The following is a 20,629-nucleotide window of genomic DNA, read 5'->3' on the forward strand; positions in this document are numbered from 1 at the left end:
CGCTTTGTAGGCCTGCTGCTTCTGTTACCCTCCAATTATGGAGTATCCTCAGATTTTTTTAAGGACATGCTGCACACTATGCCAAGATAAATTTACATTTTATGCTCGTTAAACAGTCTTTTTTTTTTTTTTTTTTTCCTTTTTCACAGTATCAGTTAATAAATGGGAACAGATTAAATGCTTGGACATTGGCTGCTTTTTCATTCAAAGAAAAAGGCCTTCAGAACTTTTGCTCAATTTGTAAATTACTAAAAATCAAAAAATTACAAGGTCTTACAAGGGATTGTTAAAGACTTTTACATAGCAGTGTAAAATTAAATACTAGCCTTCATCTTCTGATAATCTGATGACAAAACTTTTAAAGTATTATTATTAAGGTATAATTGAGAACTTTATGTAAAAAAAGGATCCAAATATTTTTAAATAATGCTCGCTGTGGGTCCCTTCCTGTGGGACCCCATTAAAAAAATACTAGTCAAGATAAAGCAAACATGAGAATATAGCTTTATTTTTACATCTTCATTTATTTATTTATTTTTTTTTTACAAATGCTGTGAAAAACTACAACAATAACAGCAAAATGTAAGTAACAAAAAAGAAAGCTGTAGATTAATTTATTGGAGATAGCTTCTCAGCTATCCAGGGCCTCTTCTGATTCCAGGTGCTCCTTAGATTTTTGAAAAACACCTTCTCCCTCTTCCTGCTCTCCAGCCCCACCTTCAGCCTCCAAATTCTCCTCCTCTCCTTGTCCCTGGCTGCTCATGGTAGCTTCCAGTCCTTCCTGATCAGCACTGGCATTTTGTGAGTCAGCTCCCTCCTCATCCTCATCTTCCACATCCATCTCAAAAACACGTATGTGCCTCAGATTGGTACTTAGCTGTCGGGAAAGAAAAAGTAAATGTTTGGCCACAGTCCACAATATTCATTCACTGGAATTCCCCCACTGCCGGAGAAACATGAGAAGACTGAAAATGGCTTAAACGACATTAGACTGATCACTGAAAAACACAGCAGTGCAGATGACTCATGATATCGTGAAACAAAATCCACATAAACTAAATATAATGTGAATTCTTACCACACAGGCCACTTTGCGGATTCCATTAACAGCTACAAACTGGGCTTTCATGTTTTCCAGTTCACGCCACTGATTACCCAACACCAGGCCTTGGGACGGGATGGAACTGCTCTGTTGGTCCAGCCTGTAAATATATGCCAAGGTTAGATGTGCACTTTAAAGTTAAAGTTTTAGCTTTACAACATGTCATAAACCAACTACATTTACATTTAAGTACTTCCAAAAGATTTAATAAAATAGTACTTAATAATCTGTGAATATGCGAGTAGTTTATAAGTGATATAATATATGTATACACTTTTGAGGTTCAGCACCTTAAAATTGGTGGTTTAATTAGATAAACACAACAAACATGGTTGTGACTACCAGCAATGCTATGTCATTGGTTATGGTTTGAGAGCAATGTGATTATCAAGGTTATCAAACTATGAGCACTGGACAATTTTCGGGGCGTGGGGAGAATTTTTGTTTATGAGTCATTCATAGATTCGTGGCGTTACAGGTACGGCAACTTCGACAAGTGTCCTGACAAAAAAACAGCAGGAGCTGATCAGTGTCTCACATGCCTCAGCTCTGCTTTGTTGGTCAAGAAACTGGACCGCTTCACTATGTGTGTACTTGTTGGTAATTTTTAGAGCATTTTCATGGGTTATCTTAATAATATCGTGGCTTGTTATGTGCTATAGACTAGGGCTGCTCAATTAATCGAATTTTAATCACGATTACGATCTGGGCTTTCAACGATCATTAAAAATGACTGAGCCGATTATTAGCCCCTCCCTAATTTATCCGCGACACCTTAAAGGCCGGTCCGTGAAAATATTGTCGGGCATAAACCGGTCCGTGGCGCAAAAAAGGTTGGAGACCGCTGATTAAGAGGACCCGAGGGAAGCTCGGAAAGCTAAGCAGAAGTTATTTGGAGAGAAGAGTGACTGCCGTTGGTCGAAAAGAGAGGTAAAAAAAACTTCAGTGGTGTTGCACACTATTTTATATTATTTTTTAAAGTCATTGTTAACCCTTTAAAGCCGGTCAGAGCAGCACGCTCCGTGTTGTGTAACTATTTTTAAATCCCTGTAGAACCTGAACCGTGTAAGCTAGTGCAATAATTTGTTTTGCATATGAATCCGGAGGAGTTGTACTTACATCTGATGCCATCAGCTCTCGGTCACGGTTTCCTTCCACATATAGCTTTGCAAAAATTGCATAAAAAGCGCTTGCAGGAACAAAAACATAATATTCCAGAAACACGCTTTGCCGATCTGATCAGCTGTTCGTAACACTTCCCACATTGAAACAGACGTCAGCGCGAACTATCACATGTCCGCCATTTCCTGGCCGAAACCGGAAGTGACGTCATTTTCGCGGAAATGTAGTTTTTTACTTGTAGGCCTTAAAAGCCTATACTGGTCATGTTTGACTTTTCTGAATAGTTGCTGGGATGCTTAGAACTCAAACTTCACTGCTGGAAATAGTTTATTTTGATGCACATGCTGTTTTCTTTGCAAATTTGCATCATAGGATTGCAGGAAAAACAAAAAAAAACAGTGTATAAAAATTGGTGTATCTCCAAAATAAAACTATGAAGACACTCAAAATAAGTTTCCTGTTGTTGTAAACTATTTTGTGCAACTTTTTTGTATTTAAAGTTTTGAGGGATAAACCTCTTAAATTTCTCCAAGTAGAAATATATGTAAAAAAAACAAAAACGATTTTCAATTTTTTTGTAGTTTATTGCACTTTTTTGCAATTAATGTAGTTACTATGGACTTAATGCATACATATTATTAAAATATGGGCTATAACAGTTGTATAGCAACTTGAAATGCTCCCACAAATGGCACTACAACATGTAAAAAAAAATATATAATCTCTGGCGGACTTGGTTCTATAGTAGGTCTTAAAGGGTTAAATAAATATCGTCAAATAATCGAGATCTCAATTTCAGTAAAAATAATCGTGATTATCATTTTTGCCATAATCGAGCAGCCCTACTATAGACCAAGAAGTTTGTTCAGTGCTTCAGTTTTGGTGTGCGAAAATATGTAATCTAAAAATTGATTTAATAAAAGTAAAACAATGGAAGGCTGTCCAGGCAATGTTCAAAAAGGAATGTTGGTACTACTTTTGTAGAGCAAACAGTAACAAAATTACAAATCCACTTATTCCTTACTTCAAATAAAAGTAGGGTGTTTTATATTTGAGGTGGGCCGTTCAAGTTCTAATTTGGGATGCAAGAAAAAGGTAATCAACCTACAGACTGCACCTGGATGGGACTCGCTGGTGTTCCTAGAGTGTTTGCGTTGATGATGTATGTGTCATGTACCTGTGTATCTGCATTTTTTTTTTAAATGTCAGAAAAAGATTTATAATTATTAAATGAAGATAAATCAAAAAAAATTCGTAAACACAAACCTCAGGTTTGGCTCCCAGTTGAATTCTGTCTCGCAGCTTAAGCTGGAAGAAATTGGAATTTGAGCAAGGACACGCATGGCGTTGAGTTCTTCAGATCCTTGTAAGACCACAGTTAGCATTTCATCGTCATAAAAACGAGCATCCAGGTAGCTGTAAAAATAATGAGACCTGACAAAAAAAAAAAAAAAAAAAAAAAAAAACACACCTTAAAATCTTTTGGCCTTGCATAAACACCTTTCACATAAACACATTTCTTTGCGTTTATATCTGTTAATACAGTAAAGGAACAACATAAACGTGACTCACTGGTCTGCAGCATTTCCATCATCCCCACTGTCAAGGTGATGGGTGAGATTAATCGACATGACGCTGTTTGGGATAGGTCTGCAAAAATATAAAACAAATGAGGTTAGAAATGAAAAGCAAATATCTAAAAAGTACTTACTGAATTACAGAAATGTACCTGTTTGGGTCAGTTCCTCTGCGTAACAGGTAGAGTTTGTGGGGTGAAATCTCTGGCATGCAAAACACAACATAATGCATTTTGGCCTTTTTGTCATTCCACCTATAGGTTGACAAATGAATAACATTAATTAAAACCCCATCTTGCTTTTACAGATAAAAAAAACAAACAAAAAAAACTGCATGATGTTTGTGTTTTACATACAAAGATGGAAGTTCAAAAAGCCGAGGAGTGTTTTCGGAGCTAAAAAACAGGTAAATACAAATTTAGTCTCAGTGTATGGCTTATATTTAAAATACAACAGATTTTACACATAAGATTATACCTCTCTGGCACGTTGTACAAGGGCAAAAAGATGGCTTGTTTTACCGACTTTCCAATTACTTCCTACACACAAAGAAACAAAACAATTAAGAGGAGAGAGGACACAACATTGCCAGCCAGCCTTATATTTTGAATGACTGCAGAAATCTACAGTGCACAAAACTTACTGCGGGTTTCTGTAGACAATCCTCAATCACATTCTCCATCATCCTCTTGACAAAGTGCAAAGACTTTTGGGGATATGAAGGAAACAGCAAAGGGCTCCCTAAATAAACCAATGAAACATTTAATCAGGTAACTAACAGGTATTTTGAGTACAATCAACATTTAAGTAGTTTCACGCAAAACAAAGAATTTAACCCAACTCCGAAACGCACAAAGGTGATAATTCACCTTTCAGGTGTGTGCTGTCCTGTAAAAACTTCAACCACTGGTTCCCCTTTGTGTTGGGTGGAGACACAAGGTCCTCATCTTCGTCCTTCAGGTACTGTAAATGTTATTAGGAAAGACAAACCACTATGCGGTCAAGCAGGAGTTCCATTAAAAACAAACAAATAAACAAACAAAAAAAGACCAGCTAAAGATAAACAGTACAAAACCATTTACCTGTCCAACTCGTTCTACGTTGAAGTACTTCCCTTTACGACCGAAGAGTTCCTCATTCTGTTAAACCACATTAAATTAAAAAGTTAAAAAAGTCTTTAAACTTATTAGCATGTTTCTGATATTATGCTGAGCTCACCTCACTAAAATGCTCAGACAAGAAGTCAGCAACAAAGGCAATGTCCTTCTGAGTCATCTAAGGAGTTAAACAACATGTTTAGATAAATAATGGATGTTAAAATAATCCCATGAACACTTAAATCAAAATAACATTATTTCTAACATTATTTTCCTTATGTCAATTTGTGCAATTAATTTGCTGGGATGTAGATTACCATACATTGAACAGGAGGAACGGTTTGTTAACTGCTTCTAGTAAACATTTAATAAATAAAAAAATAAAGCTCACCTTATTGAGTTCTGGTGGCACATGCTCCTCACACATTCTGAGCATTGCTGTGGGAAAGCAAAAAGTGTGTGAGCATATAAACAGTAATTTCAAATCTATAAATAAGACCATACATGCACAATAATTATTTTAAATGTTTCAAGATCAACAATTCTTTTTTTTTTTTTTTATTTCTTACCTACATACAGCCAACGGAAAAAGGCCTTAAAGTTTTTCATACTCTTGTCAATCACCCTAAATGGCAAAAAAAGTTATTATACTTGAAAACAGAAGCACTAATTCTAAAAAACATGTGCATTACTCAATTACGGTCCTGAACTTACTGCAGAAGTTCATTTGCTTTCAGGGAAAAGGATCCAACTGCTGTGATAGCGCCTAAAATAAAATAAAATACACACATGTGACTACTGACATAAAAAACCTGTTTTAAATCATTGTGCATGTCCTGAAATGCACCTTCTATAGCTGCTGCATCCAAGCCGAGGGGCTCAAACTTTTGTTTCCACAGGGCCATTCCTTTCACCTCACTGAGGTGATATAACAGAGCCTCTGAGCCACTGCAGCCAGCAAAAGAGAGCGACAGATTTAAAATGACAACCAGTCAAAGGGTAGGGCAGCCATGATGAAAAGTAAAAGACAAAATACCTCTGCAGGTGGCTTATTACTAGCTTCTGGATGCTGGAATAGGAAGACTCAATGGACTGTCCAAGCTTCTTCAATCCCTGTAATAGAAATTAATTTTAAATAAAAAAACCCCATCATTTTCAACTTCTCACAAACTCGTATACCTTAATGCTTCTTAAGCCGTTTTTAGACATTGGAGACAAAACATTGCTGGCTTCATCAATATGTTAAGGTGACGGTATTCTGCCAACTGGACAAAAAGCCCCTTTTTACATAATTTACCTGAAGCCTTGATTTGGATAATTTCACAGCACTGAGAGAATGGCACACAGTACTCACACCTATCCTATGAGTTGTGAGAGTACTGAAAGTGACATCTAACCATGTCAGAGTTTCAGTAGTAGGTTATTATAAAAATTACAGATGTCACAGCCTATACAGATACACACTTAATTTGCTTATTAGACATGAGCTACAGCATGGCAGCTTATTATAGTGCTTAGAGTGTGACTCAGACAGTGATATACACAATGTTATTTGCTGTTACATCCCTTCTCCATGTTAGGAATGATTTGTTATTTATTTAAGCCATGGGAGTTGTGTCAGATAAGTAAAAGAATGCATGATTCTTTCACTTCTGAATAGACACTGCTGCTGTGTGACACTTCAGCTTTGTTATAAGCTCAGGAGAAAGACTTCTAGAAACAGCTGGATGCAAAAAACTAAAATAACACTAGAGTTTAATCTAAACTGTCTTTACCATAAATGTATGGCAAAGCTGAGTTTAGGTAGGTCTGTGTGTTAGGTTTATTTGTTTATTTATCTTTATTTAACCAGGAAGTAACATGGCACTGCTCATTGCAGGGGCCATGCACAATTGACATATTTAAAGTGCAACAGATAAACAAGATAGCATACAATACACAAATAACCCAGGCTTCTCAAGAAAAACAATATGTTCCCCGGGATGCTTGCACTCACACGCTTATCATGGGCATGAATGTCATGGTAATTTAGGACTTTAATGATTTCTCTGAACTGTTCTTTTTCCAGGGTGGAGTAATTACACGGCATACATCTTTAACAACTTTAAAAAACAAGAATCAGCTTGCAATCCCTTAAGACACATGCTATGATACATTAAGATCTGATGGAAGCAAATATTACAATGATGGAAACAGATTGGTTAAATATGTATAAAACAAGTGCCAGCACCTACAGATCTGCTCAGTGGAGACAATTTTTTTTTAATGGAGGATGAAATTTATTTTTCACTCCAAAAAGAAAATTTGTGCAAGACCAGATGAGAAAATCTGGTAACCCAGTAACACAAACAATAAGGACAAGGCTGGATAATACCAGTCGTTGGGGAGTGGCTGGCCATTGTAAAAGGATATTTCTGAAATGGAAAGATTCAACTTTAGAGATTTAACTCTTCTTGTCAGAATTGGTTCAGTTCGTTTTAAATTGGTTGGGTTCCTGGCAGGTCCACAGATTTTCCACAGGTCAGAGCTTGTGGAAGGCCATTTCAGAAGAAGCCTGCTTTATCCATTTCAAAACCAGTTCTGATGTGTATTTGGGGTCATTGTCCTACTGGACCACCCAACTTTGCCCAAGTTTCAACCATCTAGCTGTTGATTTTAGGTGAAGCTGAAGAATTGGAAGGTAGTGTTCCTGTTAAACGGGAGTTTTTCCTTACCACTGTCGCCAAGTGCTTACTCATAGGGGGGTTTTCCCTGTATTGTATACAGAGAAATATTAAGCGCCTCAAGAAGACTGCTGCTGTGATTTAGCACTATATAAATAAAATTTTATTTTATTTATACTGTACTGCCAAAAGTATTAATTCATCTGCCTTGACATGCATATGGCCATACCTACAGGGCATAACATGATATCGGCCCATCCTTTGCAGCTATAACAGTTTCATCTGTTATAGCTGAGAAGAGGTTAATAAACCTCAAGTTGAAATACATTATAGAATATTCAGCATCACTTATTAAGAGTTAAGTGAATATGCCTATGTGAGTCTGTATGTATTTTGACCCTGTGTGAAAACCTAAAATAAATTTTACACCCGATTTTTGTTTTTTTTTAAGTCATTAAAGACGTATGCTTTCCAATCATTCCTCACTGGAAAAAGAACAGTGCAAAGAAATCATTAAAAGTCAAAAATTACCATGACATTCATCCCCATGTATACTTCTGACCACAACTGAAAGTGTATTTAAGTTTGGCTCCTTCAAAGTTTTCCATGTCCAAAGTCCACAGAGGGAAAATTATGGCAAAAAGCAACTGTTTGAAGGAGTGTTGGAGCTGAGACGGAGCAAGGTACAGAGGTAAACTGAAAGTTTACCCAGTATCACTTATGTATGCCAGTATATGAACTGAAATGCAGAAATTTGTGTTGTTCAGACCATTTAATGTATATATAATGAGACACATTCACAGTTTTGTTACTAAAATGCTAAAAAAGTTACTAACTAATAGGAATAGAAACTAATATAGGAAAAGACACATTTATGTGCTGCCACATTAGCAGAAGAGTCCATGAAGAAAAGGGACTGTAGCCTCACCTTGACTGTCAGCTGGTTCATGAGAAGAGCCTGCAGTTCAGGGCTGCAAGTAAAAAAAGAGAGCAGTCTGGCATGATTTACCTCAAACTGCTGCAGAACAACACGCTGAGTTAGCAGCTCAAGATGTGTTGCTACCATCTACAGGACACTCTAGACATTGCAAATCCAAACAGCAGAAAAAAAACGTAATTCTGTCCCACCTGGACTGCCCCCACAGTAGAAGCTCCAGAAACTCATCTTGAACTTGAGTGCTTGTGTTCTTTTCCTGCACAAACTTAGTGAGTCGAAGATCCATCTGCATGAGGATGTCTTCCCACGCCTCACACATACAGGTAAGTGAGAGGTGCAGGTATTGCAGTAGGGTGGAGATGTGGGTGAACTTGCGTGCCATCCTGGTGACCTCAGGCAGGCAATCTGACAACAACCCTGTGTCCAGCTGGAAGAAGAAGACATCGGTTTAAGAGAAATTTAGGTAAAAGCAGAGAGGATGTCAGAAAATGGAAAAGCGAAGTCAAACAATCCGTCTCACCTGAACATAGCAGATCTCTGGGTTGTCGTCAGCAGATCTGACTTCTGTGATGACAGACAGAGACTTAAGATCACTGGACAGACTCAGGCTCCGGCACGTTCCCAAAACCTGCAGGGTGTTGTTACGGCAACAAAAGCAGCAAAAGTTTAATCAATATTATTTTTGTGCAATTTAGATAGTAATTTGTGGGATTTATTGTTTCACCATTTAAAGTGGACCATAGGGGATTCTTTCCCTCATTTTCTGTCACATAGCTACTGGTAATGGTAGATGCCCATACTAAATAAGGCCAAAGTTTTAAATAATAAGGTCAGCATGGTTTTAATAGTCCATTTCAGACAGTCTTCTTTTTATTTGTGGCTCTTTATGATGTCAAAGAGAGGCAATGTCTGAAATATGGTCACCCCAGACACAAAGCCCTGGTTCTGAGCTGTGAGCATAGTTCACACTGTCTGTTTATGAGTGTCCACTAATCAGTAGAAAGTTGGCTTAAAGGGAAGCGGTCCTAAAATAGTTTGCTTTTGACATGAAGTCTGACGTTAAATTGTTAATTCTGGTGGCTAATACCTGCCCAGTGAGGAAGACAGGGTTTACCTCTATCCATACCACTTTGGAGCTCTTGTGCTAATAATGTGGCAAAACCAATTTTCTGCATTGCATATAGGCTTAATAGTACATTTCTTTCTGTTTCGTTACATTTCTCACACAGCTGATGTTTACATTATATGAGCTGCTGGTGCTGCAATAACATACGCTTACATTTAGGGGGTGTAACAGTCCTTCAGATCTACAGTTTCTCTTCTGGATTTTCTTTGGCAAGGCAGAATATCAAAAGCAACTCACAGGCCTGCTCACTTTATCAGAACTGGATCATGAACAAAAAAATAAACTCCATCTGATGTACTTATAGCTTTTACCAGATTAGCATGCTTAGCACAGCTCTACATCTATATCATTTAGGGCTGTCACAATATCTGATTATTGCTGATATCATAACATTCTTATTAAACTCAAAATAAAAAGACATTTTGAAAAGCGTCCTTTGGTCTTCCTTCACTTGGAAGCCACTTAATGAAAATGTCATCAGTGTAAAGTAGATTTACAAGCAAACAAGCAAAAAAAGCCTTACCCCTTCCAGCGTGGCAATCCTGTACATGCCATAGGCATAAAGCTCCACAAAGCTTGCATTTCCTCCCAGAACAAGTATGTTCAGCCTGCATGGAAACAACATAAGGTGGTGAAATCATTTACAAAGCACAGTGCATTTGAGATACAACTGTTTGTTCATGTACTGATTATTTACCGGACTTCCCCCAGGAGTTTAAGTATCTCATCAGATTTTTCCTCACTGTGAAAGAGATAGAAAAATAGACTCAGCTGCTACACAAATGATCAAATCACACATTGGATAACAGCTTCATTTTATTAAAATGTTTTCCCACCTGAAGATCTTTGAAGTTGTACTATAGCTGGAAAAAAAAAGTTTGGACAAATATTAATAATTCATCCAAGGAGCTGTTTTCTTATAATTGCATGTGCCATTAATATTGCAGTTACCTCTTGGGGAGAGTTGGTAGTTTGGGAAGAAAGAGTTTGGATTCATCCTCAGAGTTGTAAAAAGAGCTGAGGGCACTGAAACACATCAAAACAATCACTCTCATTATTCTACACACCCTCCACACCATTGGCTTGGTTCCTGAGCCTCAATCGATGCATACCTGCTCTCCTCAATCACCTCCATCCAGTGCATGCAAGTTACAGGACTTTGCATAGGAAACACATGGAGGATCTCTGCTTTCTCAACATCACACAGGACTACCTGCTTAGTGTCTCCAAGACTGAATGCCAAAACTGAAGAGAGGATATATTACATCATGATTCCATCAAACACATGACTAAAAAAAGCAAAAGATGCGCACAGTCACTCCTTACTTTTGCCATCTGGTCTCCAGGCAATCGCTGTGATCTCCTTGCCAGTATACTCACTGGGTGGTAGGGTCCATACACGCTGGAAACCAGCTAAGCGGTGAAGCAGCAACTATGGAAAAACATAAGCCAAGTATTTAAAGTATTAAAAAGCACACACACACACACACACACACACACACACACACACACAGAATACTGAGCTGTGTTTCAGAATAATTGTTTTAATATTACCTCTCCAGTTGTGTTGGCCAGAGCAATCAGATCCCTCTTTGGAGACCATGCCATACACAGTACAGGGTTAGGAAGTTGCTTCTCTCCTACTTGCCGGAAGGCAGGCATTTTGTTGGCTGAAAAAATGTTAATAAAAATACTTGAAAAACACACTTTTTGTTAAGCGTTTCGTGAACGTTTTCTCTGTACAGTTTTGCTTTTATTTGTGTCAAAGCCAAAAAAATCAGCTGAGCTTTTGTTGAAGAATGACACTACTGTGCTTAAGTCAAACTCTTTATTGGACAGCAGAAACAAATAGTATGTTCATTACCTCCCTTGAAAAAATATAAATTTTTCACTGTGATACTGATCAACAATATTATTACAATTCACAAATCAGACACTACTATCAATCAGTTATTTGCAAAAAGTATATTAACCTAATTAATTAACAGCTTCAATTTTTTTAGCTACTTAATTGTATTATTAGTGTTGTTGAAGGAAAAACTAAAGTCAGGTATCTTAGTTTATTTAAAAAATTAAATAAAACATATAGCCTGCAGATAACATACTCATTGTAACTGTCCAAAGAAAAAGTTTCTGCAGTGAACCAAAGTTTTTGTACAGGTATTTCGGGGAGAAGACAGTTAGGGGTCTTTGAGAAAAGGTAGCAGGGGAGATTAGCCTCTTCACACCACTAGCTTTTAACTTTTGGTGGCCCCCTTTTCTCCCTTGAAAACAAGATGAATCCACAAGTTTGATTTGGCAGATTTTGCACCAGATGTAACGCTCTCACTTACCAGGGAGCTTTAAAATAAGGTAAATGTGGTAACCACTACATAACACTCACGCCACTTTCAGTTGAATACTGAACTGGCCCTTGTACTGGGGTGTCATATCAAAGTACCTTGAGGCAACTGCTGTTGTGATTTGGCACTATATGATTAAAACTGAATTGAATTTAAAATTGAATGTCTTTATGATTAAAAAAAACTGAAACTAAATCTAAAAATACTTTGAACTTTTTAAAGGAAAAAAAAAAAGTAAAGCAGAGTATTTTGAAAAACTGCAGTAATTTCTGACATAACTGCAATTTTTTACCCACTGCAACGGCATCCAGTGGGTCACTACTGTTCCTTGGGAGTTATGCTTAACACCCAGGCCAAAGAGGGCAAGTGGAGCCAAACCATGCCCGTAAAATGATCTCATACGCCAAAAAAGATCCCCTTAAACACAGTGTCAAAAGATTCAGAACTTTTCTTTAAGTTGTCACAAATCTGTATCTGTGGACCTCTAATATGATTATGGAGATCGTATTAAACACCACTGTTATAGTGCAGTGATTAAGATAAACAGATTCACTGACTGATACGGACTGATTCTTTATAGTTTTCTGACAGGTTCCTGAACCTCATGAGGTTACTTCTTATGATCTCTGTTAAAAACAGCCAGGCATTAAAAAATAAAAATAAATAAAATATCTAAACCTAATCCACAACCTAAATCTAAACTAAACTGAAGCTTCACTTACCGTTTAAAGCTGACAGATGAGATCTTTCTGTTCCACTGATATTATGCTAGCGGTTTTGCTAGCAAGCTAATGCAGAAAGAAGGCCATGGATAATATTTTTTATGATTTAGGACATTACAAGCGGAGAAATATGATAACCATAATACGCCACAGTGAGTTCCAAATTGTCTTGCGCCGCCGAAATTTTAATTTTAATACGGCTTCGCGATGTTTTTACAACTACGCGGACGCCGCCATTTTTTTTCTTTTAACCAATCATTGCGGAGCGACGGCGGAAAGCAAGGGACAAATTTACTAAGAGAGAAACGCAATTTAATGAAACTTGAAATGACAACTGGAAAAGTGCAGATGGCACAAAGTTGTACTTCTCATTTATCTCCTCTGATGATTTAAAATGTTTGTACAAACTAATGAGCTGCATCGATTACATTGAATGCTGGATTTATCAAATGTTTTTTAGAACAAACACAAATACGTGTTGTTTGTCCAAAAAGTCAAAAACAAAAACTTTCTTCTTATTTGTCATCAGTTTTTCTGAAACGCAGTGAGCAAGTCAGGAACCGTGGCATAATTTTGGACAGTGATCTCAGTTTTGATAACCACAACATTAAGGTTACCTTAACTAAAATATATATCTAAGGTTAGAAAATTCCCATCACAAGCTGAGTCTGAGAAATTGGTCCATGTGTTCACATCAGGTAGGTTAGATTATTGCAATGCAATTTTTTTTTTACCTCTCAGGTCATTAGATTTAGACTTTTTAACTGTTCTTAGAATCAGATCTAAGTATGCTAAAGGTAGGTCCAGTTATTGTGGCCCTATTCTTTGGAACAAGCTACCCGCTGATTTGAGACCAATTTGTATGCACATTCAAAAACACAGTAAAAACCTTTCTATTCACACAGTCCTACAATTTATAAGTTTGTTTGTTTTTTTACATTTTTCTTTTACATTTTGTTTTGTTCTGCTTTGCTGTTTTCACTGCCTTAGGGCACTTTAAACCTACATAGTTATTAATATTTTTTCATTTTCTATTTTAAGCATGTCGACTTTTCATGTAATGAAATGTGCTATATATAATTGTCATTGTCATTGTTATATGCAACACATGGCTCTTTCTGTATTGTTATAAAACAACTAAAAAAAAAGCAGAGACTTGTAAATTTTATGTCTGTATTGTTTAATGATTGAATTTAATGAGTCTAAAAACAACTGAAGACTGAAGCAAACAGTTTTAGCACTTAAAAAAGCAGACAGATGTGCAAAGCCATTTTAAATTGACACTGAAGAGTTTTAGCCATTCTTAATCTTCAGGAATCCATTGCAAAGAAACTGTTTTGTGTTGTGCACATTCACTTATGCACGTTTTAACATGTCTGTTTTTGTGCAGCAGGAGAACCAGTAGAAACACTTCAGCTGTAATAAATAACTCAGGTGCTTTTGACCTCCTGGGTGTATACCTGGTTTACTTATGGGAAACATTTTCATTATTTTGTGTCAAAAGAACAACCTTTTAATTCTCTGTTGCATTAATCTTTTGGATTCATGTGTGTAGTAGTTCTGGTTTCCTTTCACATGTTTGAGTCTTGGCTCCTGATTTTTTTAATATCCTTTCTTTTATTCCTAGTGTCTCATGTACTTCCTTGTCTTTGTTTCCATCTGTTTTGTCGTAGTCTTAGTTTTCTTCCCTACCTTTTTTCTGACATTTTCTGTTTTCTTTGATTGTCTGCCTTGACCTCATTCGTTTTACATGTGTTGAGTGAGTCCTGTATTGTCTTGTCAGTTTGTCTGTCCCTGTTTGGCCCTGTGTGCTTTCAAACTCCTTGTGTGTTCCTGGATTGCTGTTTTGTATTAGACAAGTACTTTTGTAAGTTGTTTTTAGCTGTTAGAAGCCCTTTAAGAATTAATCTTACCCCAGTGGCTTAATGTTATACAAAATTAGACATTACATAATTATACATAGATGTGTTGATATTTCTAAGCATTAGCAAATGATGTCTATGTCTGACCATTTACCTATAACCAAAACACTGTAAATATAATTTATGATGGAAGACCTTTTGCACACATGGTAGCCTATAAAGGATTCCTGGAAATGTTCCATGGCTATTCTTACATACAGTAGACCACAAACTGTAATGCATAGAAGTCATTGCTAAATAATGTGGTTATTTTTAAATGATACCTTACAAAGTTATTGCTAAGTGGGGTAGGATGACAAGCAAGTTGAATGTAAGATTACTCATTAGCTGGTGTGTCTGTGCGTGCAGACTAGATAGTTATTACAGAGGAAATTCCTTCCAGACTTATCGCCTACTCTTGACTGTAATCAGTGGATTGATGAAGAACCAGAATAGCTCTGAGAGCACAAAATGTGATAGTGGCCCATAAATAGATCAAGTGAGGCTGCATGGTCCTTCACTGTCTGCGTCTTTCTACCCCACTGTACTGGCCTTTCCGTTTTTGTCTCTCTAAAGGCACAGTTGACACATATATACCTTTTAGGGCTAATTATGGATCTCCATATATCTATACTCTACACTCACATACACAGTAAGAGTGGGTTTGTGTATGAGATAAATAGAGCCTTGAGTTTTTGAGAAAAGCACTATACAAATGCCCGTGTTCATTCCCAAGTGTACTGGCTAATATCTGTGGAGCTGATTACTGTTAATAAAGTCCTTTGAATGTACTGATAACATCCAAAGCAGGTGGTGAATGAACCAGTATATAAATAGTGTATTTCCTATACATAATTGAATAAATTTTTAAAAGGTGCCTTTGTGTACCATTACAGTAAAGCACAAAATGATCACTAGTCGCTATAACTGCAATTTTACTATTACTACCCATATGTACATATGTACATATATTTATATTTATAGATACATATATATTTAGTCATCTTTTCTCTTTTACCACGTTTCTCTAATATTTTGCTCTTTACTATTTTTCTATTTATTTTTTTATTTTTTTATTTTATTTTATTATATTTTCTTCTACTGTACCATGCTGCTGAGTGACTGCTGCTCATCAAACACATTTCATTGTAATGTTGACCCTGTGCTAACTTGCATATGACAAATAAAACTGAAAACTGAAACATATGCATGGGCGCAGGTTAACAGTGTGCTACAGGACCTTGCAAGGTTGCAAGCAGATACTAGGTGAAGTTAATTGTGTTTTTGAAGTAATTATTAGTGCCAGTGGTTTGGCTAGGTGCAAACACGCAATTAGATGCACCCCACAAACACCACACAGTGTTTTTCTTTTGTTTAATCAAATAAGGAGTAAGAATGTTGCTGCTCTTTATTTCATATTGTTTATTTTTCTGACGCAGGTAGTTGGTCGCAATTGTTTCCTGTTTTATATTTCTGTGCATCCTGCTTTTGAACAATATGTATATATATCAAAAGCAACAACATCTGCTTATATGTTGTTTACCTCCACCCTGTAGCATTTGACACAGTATCTTGTGTCAAATGTACGGTGGCATTACCGTAGAGGCTATCAGCCCTGTGACAAGCAGTTGCCATCTTTCTCTGATGCCCTTAAAATGTAAGGAATTAAATTATGAATTTTGGAGCAATCACTTGCATTTAGACCTTTACTGCTATGTCTACAGTACTGACCTTGACTAAACTGAAGCTGAACCCTGAGCTTGACCCAAGTGTTGGTCCCAGGACCATTGTAGGATGCCATGCCTCTAGGCAAACCAGCTAGCGGAGGGTCTGGGGTCAGTGGGTCAGCTCAGTTGGGCATAGAGGCAACACTAACAAGTCACTTTAGTGTCAGATGGCTCTACTAGATAGAGAATGACATACTCTGCAGGATGCATATTATTTATCTTGACTACACAGATTAGTTGGTGTTGTAAACCTACTGGTAAGGGCTTATAGGAGTACACTGCAGGTGTGCAATCTGAAGTATTATAACAGCATGGCTTTACAGTTTTTAATTAACAAATACTGGTTCAGTATAAAAATGTCACCGCCGCCTCCTGTTCCCCTGGACTACCTCAACACTATCTCTTCGTGCCAGTATTCTGGCTGTGAAACCTGAGCCAGGGGCCAAATATAGCCCCACACAGTGAGCAGTTAGGGACCGGGACAGATGGGACAGCAGGCCACTGCAGAGGCAGTACGCTATTGGACCCTGAACCCGAGAGATCCTGCTGCCTGCCTGACTAATAAGGCTGCTCTTCTGGAAAGAGAAGCTTCTTTTTCGACTCATTCTTACTTAAACAAGACAAACCTGGACCCACAAAACCAGGAGAGAGCAAACAGAGGACGAACAGAACACCCGAAGGTATGCTTTCTTCTGTTTTCGGTGCTTTATGTTTATGTTTCTTTATTATTTATCAAGTGTGTGACTGAAATCATTTAATCTGACAGTGACAGTAAGCTGTTTTTAAATATAGTCTCTCAGTCAGATTCAAGCATCATGTATACAGTATCCCCTCTGACATGTTTTTAAGAGCATTTTGATTCCCTCTCACTCTGAAGAATTTGTTCTGTTATTTATACCATTGTGAGATTGTAAAATAATGTAAAACATGAACTGTAGAAAAGATAAGGAGGTAGCAGTAACTTGGGCAGCAATGGCAGTTATTAACATTTGTCAGCCAAACCCAGTGTTTATTCATATTTAATTATCACTGCGCTGCTGCTGCTGTTGCCTTTGGGACACTGTCCAGGTTTAGTCCTTTGCCATAAGTGTATTTTGTGCAAGTGCAGCTATACCTGTGTGTGTTTAAAGGTAGCAACCTCTCCCCCGTGCTTGGGGTGTGTGGGGTTGCAGTGTTGCTGTGAAACATAGCCCAGGGGATTAAAAATAACAACAGCTGGTCTTCAGGACGCCATGAGGCCCTGAGTGTTACACAGCGTCTTATATGTAACTACATCAACAGTTTTACAATATGCATACATACATCTAGGTTTGATGTCGCCATAGAGATCAGAGCTGAAGCAACACTCCTCTTTTAAACTACATGTGAAAGTGATCCATTGTCCATTCACATGAATAGACGCCAGTAAGCTCCAGTTTTGACTAGAGCAAACTCACATATAAAGAAGCATCATATGAAAAAAATCACGTATTCTGGCACAATATGGAGAAGTTGGAGTAGACTGGCGACAAATAGACTGTATTTACAGTAATTTGTATGCATTTTACCTTCTTACAAGCATAATAGGAAGTTAAAGTTACAAAGGCTATCACATGGTCTCATGTGATAGCCTTTGTTTTTCTTTTTCTATTCCAAAAATCATCATAATATGGGATGGGGTGAGGGTCAGTGGATAAAAATGCTCTACAATTCTGTTTAACTGACATTCTAGCAAATTAGATTTTTAACATCAATACCTTCATTAATCCATTCATAGTTTTAGCATATGATGGCAATATGGTAGTGGCATGTGTAGAAATGTCACCTCACAGTAAGAAGGATGATGGTTTGAACTTAATGGAACTTTGCGACCTTTCATTGTGGAGTTTGCATATCATACCTGCACCATATTTTTTAGGTGGAGGGTAATTGGTGGTTCTAAATTGGTCATAGACGTGGATATGAATGAGCTCTCGATTTTACGAATTTGTCAACTCTCACCTCATGACAGCTGGGATAGGCTCCAATATTCCCACAACCCTTGGATAAGCAGGAAATGCATTTATGTTATTGATCGCTCTTTGGCATACCATCATTGGACTGATGCTACTGTTACTTAAACTCCCAAACAATGTTTACATCAATGTCGAAAGAATCAGTGTATCCACAAAAATTATTTTTTAATTCACCTTTTCGTTTAGAAGGGCAGACATTTTTCTGGTTTATGAGCTCTTGGTGTTCATAAAAAGAGTATTCATATTAGTATTTATATCTATTATATGAACAAGTTTTAAAACAAATATAAAAGGTATTTCAGCCCTAACAGATGTAAGACAATCGCAGTCTCTGTGGAGGGGCAAAGGAACATGTGTGAGGAAAGTATAACACAGAACAGGGGCCCAGGATAAAATGTCCTGACAGGAGCGGGGTGAGTGAAAAATGTCAGTCATGCTCACTATGACTTCAGTAAAGGCCTTTGCTAATACCCACCAACTGTGTCCAAACAACACCAGCTTGACTCATGCTGCCTGCTATGTCTGCGTGAGCAAATGATACAGCATAGTAAAGTCTATTTTCTAAGCTGTCTTCTCTTCTGTGAGCTTATCATTTCCTTTTTCTTTTTTTTTTTTTTACAGATGATTACAAACTGCACTGTCTGCTGTGTAAACATGTATAAATGGCTGGTTATGACATTTGCTGTGTATTTCAGGATGCAGGACGGGAGTTGGAATCAGCCACTCCCCATCTCACTGCTGCTAAAGGACCCGCCACCAGGCGCGACTTTGGAGGGTGATGGGGGCATATTTTCTGAGGCATCCTCTGATGGGGAACTCTACTTGGACTCAGTGACAGAACTGGATTCTGGAGATGGAGACTTTCCGGATCTTACCGCCTTCTTAAGTGCTGAAGAGATTAATCGTAGCCTGGACCTGGCCCGGGAGGCCTTTAATGATACATGCGAATCTGACGATCCAGGTCCCTCTAATCCAACAGAAGTGGAGCAGGCTCTCCAATCTGTCCCCTCCCTTTCTGTGCCCTCACAAACTAGTGAAAACCTCACTTCAAGCCCAAACCTGCAGCATCAGACCAAATTCCCCAACTCAAATGATAATGCAGCAGTTAATGTTTCCTCCAGCCAGAATGCCCCCCTCAGTAAGCCTGTACATGTGTCCAGTGAGGCTCCATCCTGTGTTGAGAAGGCTGTACGTCACAAACCGATCCAACCAGTATATAAGCAGGATAAACCCAGGCTGGTTCATGAAAGCCTGGAGCTGAATGATCGAGTGGCTTCAGCCACAGAGTTCTGCAGCAGAGCTGCCACATTTATCGAGGAGCTCTCATCAATCTTTAAAGGTCCTGCTCATTCAGAGGCAAGGATGGAGGAGGATTCCTCCTCTCCTGATAGTGGTTATCTGACTCCAAGAAGCCAGCGGCCGGTCCCTCAGGGATCAGCCTCTGGTCCTTCTTTATCTCCTGGGCAACAAGAGGAAGCACAGTACAGCCAATCAGACACGGGCACTCAGCCTGGTGTCCCAGCAGGAGTGGCAGCTTCTTCAAGGTACCAAAATTCTGAAGCTCCAACAGTATACGGACCCCTGTCACCTCCTCGCTTTCTTCAGAAGCTGAAGAGTCAGGAGGTGGCAGAAGGGAGGCCCATTCGTCTGGAGTGCAGAGTCAGAGGAAATCCCCTGCCATTGGTCAGGTAGGTTTGGATGTCAGCCGGATTTTATTGTGCAGGTTGCATATGAAGGGTACCTGCTATTTTGTATATAATTATTGTATTTGGTTCCCTAATTTTATGGAGATTTTTAATTCATAGATTTTCAAGTTTAGTGCCATGAAAAAAAAGATCCACTTGTGTCTATTAGACTAAGATTTATTAAGCCAGCTCTCTTTTTAAAAGTAGATTTTAGTTGTATTGACTACCCATTAACTGAATAAGGACTGAGGCACTTCTGAATAAGGACAAGGATTCAAAAGAACTGTCTTCTTTTTTAGTTGCTTGCGGTTGACAATAATTTGTATTTTAAGTCTATTCCTTTAAAGTTGGCTGGTGAGACTAAAGAAACTAGAAGTTGTCCTTAGCTGTAGAAAACCCAGCAGAATTAAAGCTGGTTTGTTTTTCTGGATATTTTATAACCTCAAGTTGTTACCTTGTAAAAACTGTTGTATGAAGTCTGTGTACTGCCTTGGTACTTATGTGGTCACTTACACAAACATGATGTTTTCTTGGTTTAATTTGCTGTACTATATAATTATATAGCAAACTGACTGATCCTGGATTTTTGGGGCTGATGCCAAAACAATTAACGGGATTAAAAAATTCTTATCTC

The 20,629-nt window shown here is 37.9% G+C and overlaps 2 protein-coding genes across 6 annotated transcripts in view; one reads left to right on the forward strand and one right to left on the reverse strand.

Moving 5' to 3' along the window:
• Nucleotides 1-556: 556 nt before the first annotated feature.
• On the reverse strand, nucleotides 557-12,953 carry anapc4 (anaphase promoting complex subunit 4). The gene is made up of 27 exons (XM_026159728.1): nucleotides 12,689-12,953; nucleotides 11,179-11,294; nucleotides 10,951-11,056; nucleotides 10,737-10,869; nucleotides 10,576-10,650; nucleotides 10,461-10,487; nucleotides 10,322-10,366; nucleotides 10,148-10,232; nucleotides 9,019-9,126; nucleotides 8,690-8,925; nucleotides 8,490-8,532; nucleotides 5,935-6,011; nucleotides 5,746-5,846; nucleotides 5,613-5,664; nucleotides 5,468-5,523; nucleotides 5,290-5,336; nucleotides 5,020-5,076; nucleotides 4,884-4,940; nucleotides 4,671-4,764; nucleotides 4,445-4,542; nucleotides 4,279-4,340; nucleotides 4,158-4,196; nucleotides 3,954-4,055; nucleotides 3,797-3,874; nucleotides 3,491-3,658; nucleotides 1,079-1,202; nucleotides 557-877 (listed from the first exon to the last, which is right to left on the reverse strand). Exons 2-27 carry the CDS (start codon nucleotides 11,284-11,286, stop codon nucleotides 632-634), a joined length of 2,424 nt encoding a protein of 807 aa, XP_026015513.1. The 5' UTR covers nucleotides 11,287-11,294; nucleotides 12,689-12,953; the 3' UTR covers nucleotides 557-631.
• Nucleotides 12,954-16,803: 3,850 nt separating this feature from the next.
• The window catches only part of palld (palladin, cytoskeletal associated protein), a 69,017-nt gene continuing 65,191 nt past the window's right edge, over nucleotides 16,804-20,629 (forward strand). For all 5 annotated transcript variants that reach the window (XM_026159976.1, XM_026159979.1, XM_026159980.1 and 2 more), the window contains exons 1-2: nucleotides 16,804-16,996; nucleotides 19,006-19,998. In XM_026159976.1, coding sequence (XP_026015761.1) covers nucleotides 19,007-19,998 — 992 coding nt within the window. In that variant the 5' untranslated portion in view covers nucleotides 16,804-16,996; nucleotide 19,006. The remainder of the gene's footprint in view (nucleotides 16,997-19,005; nucleotides 19,999-20,629) is intronic.

The sequence above is a fragment of the Astatotilapia calliptera genome, chromosome 23, assembly GCF_900246225.1.
Source record: "Astatotilapia calliptera chromosome 23, fAstCal1.2, whole genome shotgun sequence".
NCBI lineage: Eukaryota > Metazoa > Chordata > Actinopteri > Cichliformes > Cichlidae > Astatotilapia > Astatotilapia calliptera.

What these genes read in the sequence shown, in the direction of transcription:
- anapc4 (XM_026159728.1), bottom strand. Translation starts at nt 11,286, where the DNA reads ATGCCTGCCTTCCGGCAAGTAGGAGAGAAGCAACTTCCTAACCCTGTA. An exon ending in TTTCCGTTGGCTGTATGTAG is followed by an intron (nt 5,337 to 5,467) that starts GTAAGAAATAAA and finishes GCTTTCCCACAG; the next exon opens with CAATGCTCAGAATGTGTGAG. An exon ending in GGACAGCACACACCTGAAAG is followed by an intron (nt 4,543 to 4,670) that starts GTGAATTATCAC and finishes TGGTTTATTTAG; the next exon opens with GGAGCCCTTTGCTGTTTCCT.